The following is an 8611-nucleotide window of genomic DNA, read 5'->3' on the forward strand; positions in this document are numbered from 1 at the left end:
AGGTCATACCTAAGTTGAACAAGTTTAAAATGACCCTATCTCTCCTTCATATGCTACACATAAGATCAAATTAAACACTCTATTAATATATATATATATATATATATATATATATATATATATATATATATATATATAAATAAATCAAATTAAGAAGACAAAGAGACGCCGATGAAAGGAATAAAATCGGTAACATTTACACGAAAAGACCAACCTAACATGAAAAGATCAAATTAAGAATTCATTACACCTATAGAGTAGCTAAAATATGTTTAACCAAAATTTCATTACGAATATACACCTAGACCATAAGACGACTGACTAATTACATTCTCAAACTTATTCCCGCTTTTAGTAATGAAGGAAAATCCAAATCCAGTCAACAGATTTTTTAATTACCATGCTTACACCAATGAGCTAAAACGTTTGTGCGGAGTTTGTGGGCCCTATGGTCGAACAAATGCAGGTTCATACACTGCTCGTTGTTTAAAACCAAACTTCATTCACTTCAAACATTAATCTGAACTCGCTTGAAGAAAGAGACTACATTCGTTGATCAGTAAGATCGGGTCAAACACGATGGACAGAATCGGTTAGATCTAAGTTAGGTCATCCCATCTATTAGACAACCCCAAGTAAAGAATTTCTTTTTCTTTTTTTGAAACAAAGCTACAAATTAATACACAGATAACAGATAATCTGTTCTCAACTGATTAATTCTTAGTCATGCCAAATCACATTCGCTTTCCTTCTCGTAAGCTTCTTCCTCTCCTGTAGTCAATCTCAGCATCGGAGCACGATAACCCCATCTTATATTTCCTGCTAATTCTGGAAGATTCCATTTTTGAGAATATATCCTCATCATCTACAAGAGTAGGGTTCTCTGGTGTGCTGAACCCAGAGCTGTTGCTACCATGCCTTTGTGATTTATGATCTGACATGCAAGAAAAAGGTATATTTGCTTACAGGTAGATAAAGAAAAGGGTACGAAAAAGTAGAACACAGAAAATCCCCATTTTTAAAATGTATATATCACCCTAACAAAATTACCCTCCATCTTTTCCTAATACGAAGATGACCAATGTCTTACATTGTTATCGGACAAAAAAATTATAACTTTATCCATCAAAAGTCAGTAGAGCACAGCACATGGCAGGGCACCAAGGCTCTAGTTATAGAAAAGTTATTATATATAATGTTGAAGCCAAATTGCAAGTAATTTAGAAGTGCTACTCTATTCTATTTTTCATTTCCATGGTTTCTCAAGATGCAATGAAACAAATTAATATTTAAACCTAGAATTTACAACATACCTTCATATCCTTGATATATGGTGGCCTGATTGTCTGCTTCCTTGCCTACTGGACCTGGATCTGAGCCAAGACTACTCCGCAATGCCACCTGAGTCTCCTGAGCTTTGAACCCTTTCATTAATGAAGGCTCTATGTTTTCTTCCATTGTAGACTTGCCAGAGGCAAAGGGCATCATAGTAAATGAATCCTCCATTACATCAGAAATTTCCACATATTGAGAGGTAGTTATAATCTCATCTGCACTGAAACCAAACGATGCCCGGTAAGCTTCTATTTCTTCCACATCCTGCTTAGGACTTCTAGCATGCCTACTCTGATGTCCATTTCCACCAGTAGATTGAACATCTGAATCTTTTGAAACACTTAATCTCCCACCATTATGAGGAAATGGAGGATTTTGGTCCAAGTAGAATTGTGCATAGGTGGCAGGGCAAAAGAAATTTGTATCTTGGGATGCACTAGTGACACCATTTGTGTCATGCCCAGATACCCTCCCCGACCCTGTTCTCTGATATTTTCCATTCTCAGGAGACAATGATGAATCCCACTGTGGACGGAACTCCCGTTCAGGAAAAGAAGATGATAAACAGTCACCTGAGTTTCTTGATATTGGAGATATAAGGCTGCTGGCAGGACTTCCAGGGTAGAGTGAATATGTAGCTTGAAGATCATTTGCACTGATGTAGTTACCCTTATCACTGTTTTTGAGATCCACAGAAGATGAGAGAAAATGAGCAAAAGGAACATCTGGGGAAGAGGGAGTTGTTAAATGAGCCAACTCAGGTGGAGGAGTGAGAGGGGCAGTTGATGGTTCAGTAGTGAAGTTTGAGAAGACTGGAGGAGACACTAGCTGTGTTTCATGAGCGTATGGTCCTGTGGCATACATTGTAGATGAAGGACCACCAGGTGAGTTAGCAGATAAGGATAAGAAACAACTAGGTGATTGTGCAGTGGAAGGAAGGGCAGAATGAGTGAAGGATGCTGGTGAAGAAGGTGGGGCTAAGAGAGAAGGAGCTAGTCCTGTGGCTTGATTTGTCAACCCAACCACTTGAGGTCCATTTGGCTGAGAGGCTGGCCCGCTACTCTCAGGAATGCGAGATGCAGGCACAATGCGCTTTCCACCTTTCTGTGAACCAAAACAAGAAAATGCACCCCAGCATCCTCCCCATCTCTTTCGCTGTCAATGCAAGGGAAGCAATATAGACTTACACAAAGTTTAAAAGAGATTAATAACAAGTAAATCTGAAATGAAACAATAACTATTGAAAGTTCTTTCTGAAATTTTAAATATATAACAAGAATTCAACCTCTTAAACATCTTTATATCTTTTCACTGTTCCACATAAACATCAACAAATACTTCATATTATCACTTAACCTTTATGCATGCCATATAAAAAGCTTACAGTTAGCAATCACAACATATGCTTTAGGGTCTAAATTTATATCTCTGAACTAAATTTTATGAAAACTGTAAAGGGACTTCTACATTAACATCCTATACATCACAAAGTTAAGTGACCAGCGTGCTTTTGGCACTTTGATTCTAGTAATCTCACTGTTAATTAATAGACAACAGTTTGACCTTTATATTTTTTAGGTGTTTTTAATGTATTTCTCCTTCAATATTTAGCATACTGTCCTATTATCCTGTAGTTTTGCCTTGACAGACCCGATCATAAAACTACAGCGTCACGAGGTTAACTACTTCACTCAGAAATTATAGTGCTTTCTAATGACAAGCTCCACTTCCAAGATTTTGACTTCACACAATGCTTTTTCATAACGAGCAAGCATCAAGTGCCACAATTGTGAGGCAGCAACCCATGAGTAATTTCTCATAATACACTGTAAAAGGTTTTGGCAGGAAAAAGAAGGCTATGGTCAATTATGCAGCAATGCAAGTTTATACAGTTCTTCAGTGCATTTCCTCAGAAATGAATGCCATATTCTCAAAGGTCACTCTACCTTTAATTTTGATATGGTATAGGATTTATCCTTTTACTTCTCTTACAATATAAACAGAGGGATTTGAAAACTTTTTGGTTTTTATAGCCATTTTCATTTTGGCTTGATACTTATCTGTTTCTTTTTCTCATTTCAGGATAATGCTTTTGTGCCTATAGATGCATATTGTCTTTGTTTCAATTAATACTCCATTCTTTTATCAAAAAGCAGAAGAGAGCATGAGATAAACAGAATCTATCCGGAATTCGTCTTGAAAACTTGAAGGTCACTGGTCTAGCAATTAAAAATGCTTATCAATGAAGAAATGAGATCATAAAACATTTGGAATAAGGACAATTAAAAGTTGCAGACCTGTAGAAAGAAATTTAAGAAAAGCTAGAATAAAGAAAAAAACATTGTCCTGAGTTTTCTCCCTTTGTTTCATTCCGGGAAGCAAATAGTATATGCTTAATCATATTTTATTCCTGGATCAACACAATCCTGTCCTATTTATTCCTCCAATCTTATTGCAAAGGATTAACCTATTTCATTTCCACAAAATGTTCAATCCAAGTATCATAGGGTATGCAGAAATAAATGTCCATACTAAATATGAAGGAAATCCTAGATAGCAGTGCGAAGCAACTGACCTCAAAACCACTAATTTGGGATAAAGATAATGGGAGGGACGACAGCTATTCTAGATATTTGTATGACTATCATTTAGTCTATTATATTATATGTTATCCTTTATTGGGTTTTTCTATGACTATTGTCACTTGATTTACTATATTATTTTGATTACTGCTACTCTTTCTTTTATTGTATTACATATTATGCTTTATTTAGTTTATTATTGCTATTATTTTTCATTTATTATATTATATGTTACTATTCTAAATAACAAAAATATGAAAGTTAAACTAGACTCAAACTGGAGCCCAAAAAAGAAAAAACAAAGGGAGAAAAGAAACACTGAAAAACGTGTAGCCCACACGGCCCAATTTCACTAGTCAGCTCTCTGCTAGCTAAGTGTCACCCCCTGTGTCTGAACCTGAAACCCAATGGCACCGATCAAAGATGGAAGACTGGAAGGTTTAGGTAAATAGCTACAAAAGCAAGGTACCAGAGCTATCCAGCAAAGGGGCATGCAGCAAACACTGTCCAACAACAGGCCAAGTTGAGGAACCTGTCTGGCTTTCGATTTTCGGCACTGCTTCACAAATTGCAGACATAAAGATGCAAGATTTCCAAGTTTCCTTCACAAATAACAACTGTTTTTCCTAAATGCAAGAACCTATTGTGTCGCCCAGGCTAAGATTTTGCAAAAGTGTGCCCCCCATTCACTGTGATAGTGACACTATTGATTACATAGCATACTAAGTTTAGAGCACTGAAAGAAAACTCCGAACTTTTCAAGGTATGCTTATCCCAAAGGCTGATAGACACGAAAAGAAAAAGAGGCATAATGGAGTAAAAGATACATGTGATAATTGGATTACTTCATTTAAGGACAAATGACTGACAAAGATGAGGCAAGCTCAGGATAGGGAACTAAAAGAAAAACACATTACAAGGATACTTTGTTTTTTTTCATTTTTTGAAATCCGGTATTATTAATGAGAAGGAAGAAAGAATTCAGAACAGTGGAGAATAAGCCCTACTCCTAAACAGAGGTGCAAGGAAAAACCAAGAAGAATCAGGCTGTACAAAATATTCATGTAGCTATTAAAGAAGGCTCCTTTATAGAGACCATAGGCCAATCAATAAAGGGTAAAAATAAACAATGTTATCAATTCTCAAATCTGATCAAGATCCTGAAAATAATTCTTGAAATACAAAAGCAGTTTATTCAAGCTAACTAAATAAAAAAGCACTATATTAAGCATAACCCCATAAATGCTTATCAAAAGAAACTGTATGAAACCGAGAGCCAGAACCCAGTATATTACCCAAAAAATAGCAAATAACTTATTTGAAATGACAGTGGCTTTTGGAAGAGGTAAGGAAAACTGGGCAATCCTTCAGGAAGTTACGACTTATTCCTTAATCTTATAACTCCCCCCCTAGTTCCACTCTTATCAAATTATGAAATTACAGTCAACATGTAGAATGATGTTGGACATGCAAATCAAATGTCACAAAAACAGCACAAGTTTTTAATATGATTTAGTTTACCAATTTGCAGAACTATTTGACATTATAAAGCTTTTATAGGACAAATATTCTCAGAAAATTTGAGATAGAGTGTGCATTTAAAAATAATTTTATGTTGCTGATAGCAAAATTAGTATCATAAAACTACTACAGGACTCTTCATCTTCTCACCCGTTCGTTCTAAAGTTATTATCTCAATAGCCATAATTTACAGTGGCCGACAAATTTACACTCATTTAAGACTCATTCTACAAAAACATCAATTTAACTCTAATACTATTTTTCCTTTCTGTGAATGAGAATATGAAACTTATATTAACATTGTATACAAGTAGTAAATAAATAATTATTTTAAAAGTATAGATTCTTCTAGCTTCAAGCTACATGATATAGTTGCTAATTCGGAACAAATATATATAAGAACCATATAACAGAACCCTTAAAGGTTATTTAATATTACAAATTTTACAATGACATATGCATAACAAAATACTCTTTAACACAACAATAATTCAACTCCAACTTCATAATAAAGCAAAGTATCAAACCACAATAATAAGGTCTGATAGTACATTAGAACTAAAAGATCAAACTACATCAATCACAAAATCATTTGTTCAAAAGTTGAAACAAAAGTTATTAAAGTGAAAATATTTAAAAAAAAGGAGTTAATTTCTTCAAATCATTTGGGCCTTGATAGACACTGTTACTTTGGGATAAAAAATTGTATTTAATTTCAAGCTAGCTTCTTCACTCAAAATTTGACGGGAGTTTATCTAGAAAGTTAGTTTGTTTACCCCTCGTAAAATTGTAACAGTTTGAGTTACTGTGAGAGTTTGACAACCTTATCCACGTGGGCAGTCCAGGCTATTAGGATATGACACAAACCTATACACATAAAGCGAAAAAGAAAGAGAAACAAAGAATCTACTGGTTGTTAAAAGGAAGAAGATAAAGCACAAATTCTATTTATTATATAAGACACAGGTATTCTTTCAATACCTACCAAAAGATAAAAACAAAACAATCTCAAATAGTTATTGATCGTAGGGGTTTATTTTCTTACTATATAGCATATAAAAACATGAGAATCCTTCTGCTAACAGAATTCTCAGTAGTTTTTCAAAATCAAGGTTTACGTAACACAACATACATAAAGCAAGCGTGGATGTGATACTATGGATCTAGATTCTGAATGCAAAATTGAAATAAAATATAAAAAAAAAGCCAATTGCACCAAAATAAGTAAAGTAAGCCGCCCTTCAAACTAGTTTATGGGGAAATATTTCTCTACAAAGCTTCTACTAAATGCTAAAAAGGGGCAGCTTTGAAAACTAATAATTCGGCCATCAGATCGGTCCAAGTTTAGCTCGGGCGGGTTTGAAATGATCGACTAGGTTTCTGGCCGTGGGGATTGTTTGTCGTCCATAATGTTCTCGAAGGCTAACATATGCAAGTACAACTAGAAGACGATACAGAAAAACAATGGCACCCAATAATGTAAACTAAGTTACTAACGCAATTATCGTAGTCTGAAGTGAGATCTGAGGAGGATGTGTCCTTTATAGAAAGAAAACAGCAATGAAAAAACATAAGAAGCGATCCCCAACAGAAAATGTACAAGTTTGGGGTTAGGTTATGTACTTGGGACCTCAGATCTAACCCCAAAAGCCCTTATCACACTGGCAAATAATCTACAAAGCATAAGTGTTGTGGTTTAGAAATGAAATTCATGAAGAGTAAATAGAAGGACACGTGAGATTGAGGGAGTGAGGAAGATACTCTTTCGTGCTGAGGAAATCGATTTTGCTCCGACCCCATTAGATAGTAGTAGCTGGGCTGTTTCTGTTGAACTCTACTAGGACTGTCGGGTGAGGCTGTTGGTTGTTTGTTGTTGCTTGCGTTGAGGGCACTAGCTTAAACCAAGATCTTTCTCACATTTCTTCTCCAAAAGCTGAAACCCCATGGATTTCTAGCTTCTCTGTGTGAGGAGAGGGATGGGGAATATTAATTAATTTATGGCAACAATTAGAGGACAAGGAAAGACAAAAGTGAAAAAGATTGAAGTGTGTGTGATGAAGATAGAGAAAAAGCATGGAGGCCGGGCCAAGGGCTATACTTTATATTATTAACATTATTACTGGAAAATCACGCATACATTACTGTCCAGATGAAATTAAGAGTTTACTTATGCAAAGAATTTCATTTTATACCCATAAATAACTACAAAATCAACTTCAATTATATTAATTAATTGAACATCTTTTAAGGTAAGATTGAAATGACAATGGAGAATGAAAATGATAAAAGTTGAAAAAGTTATAAATAAAAGGCTAAATAATATGAGAATTTATCAATTTTTGTGTGTATTCAAATTCTATTTAAATATGTATGTCTCGCATATACAATTTAACAAAAACTTGCCATTCTCTTAAGAAATTTCTCACAATTTGAATATAAAATTAAACATGAGTATTTGTATAATTAATTTAAATAAATTCTATGAAACCTCTTTGGAGCATCCGTCAAACCATTTTCTATATTAGAGAACAATCGTTTCATATAAATAATTTCCTGAACTCAACCAACTAAATTATCTTTATTTTTAATTTCAAATGTATGTGTCACTGGATATATTTTAAACGTTCAAGTTTGATGGTCCATTTTATTTATTTTGCAGTGTTAGAAAATAAATTTATATTGAATTCAATTTTACAGAGTGAACTTCCGAGATTTATATTTATTTACATATTTTACTTTAATTATATTTTCAAAGATATAAAATCTCCAACGATTATTTGAAAATATTAAGTGTTTATAAGGTTTCTAATCAACTAACATATTTAGCAGGTGGTGAATTAACCTCATACTTTAGGTCTTTAAAATTAGAGGAAGAGACTTTCAAAATAATGATGTTGTAACAAAAATAACGGGGCATAAACCCTTGGTATTATCAAAAGTTGTTCACTAAATCACATAAAGATGTTGGTTCATACTTTATTGGTATGCACTAAGAAAACTTTTCCCTTTTAGCACATCTTAATTAAAAAAATCTAATGGTCCATATGTGGTGGATTAAAGTGATAAGATGAATTATGAAAAAAATGTAAAGAAGAAAGAATGAAAAATAAAAGAGAAAAGGAATAAATGGCTATGGAAGAGTGTTTCAATATATTCTTAAACTCTTTTCTACT

At 34.0% G+C, this 8611-nt stretch overlaps 1 protein-coding gene across 2 annotated transcripts; it reads right to left on the bottom strand.

The window, feature by feature from the left end:
• Positions 1-482: 482 nt before the first annotated feature.
• Positions 483-7517, bottom strand: LOC108337425 (uncharacterized protein At1g76660). Of its 2 annotated transcripts, XM_052880185.1 has the most exons (4): positions 7200-7517; positions 7062-7111; positions 1314-2490; positions 483-934 (listed from the first exon to the last, which is right to left on the bottom strand). In XM_052880185.1, exons 3-4 carry the CDS (start codon positions 2197-2199, stop codon positions 735-737), a joined length of 1086 nt encoding a protein of 361 aa, XP_052736145.1. In that variant the 5' UTR covers positions 2200-2490; positions 7062-7111; positions 7200-7517; the 3' UTR covers positions 483-734. The 2 variants fall into 2 exon arrangements, with proteins under 2 accessions (XP_052736145.1, XP_017429439.1); XM_017573950.2 differs by lacking the exon at positions 7062-7111.
• Between the last annotated feature and the right edge of the window lie 1094 nt (positions 7518-8611).

This window comes from Vigna angularis, chromosome 7 (genome assembly GCF_016808095.1).
Source record: "Vigna angularis cultivar LongXiaoDou No.4 chromosome 7, ASM1680809v1, whole genome shotgun sequence".
NCBI classification, from domain to species: Eukaryota; Viridiplantae; Streptophyta; class Magnoliopsida; order Fabales; family Fabaceae; genus Vigna; species Vigna angularis.

Bases quoted from the DNA above. Each gene is read 5' to 3' on its own strand.
- LOC108337425 (XM_017573950.2), bottom strand. From the start codon at position 7,238: ATGGGGTCGGAGCAAAATCGATTTCCTCAGCACGAAAGA. The intron at 2,491-7,199 runs GTATCTTCCTCA...TTGCATTGACAG, and splicing joins GATTTCCTCAGCACGAAAGA to CGAAAGAGATGGGGAGGATG. The intron at 935-1,313 runs GTATGTTGTAAA...CTTGCATGTCAG, and splicing joins CATATATCAAGGATATGAAG to ATCATAAATCACAAAGGCAT.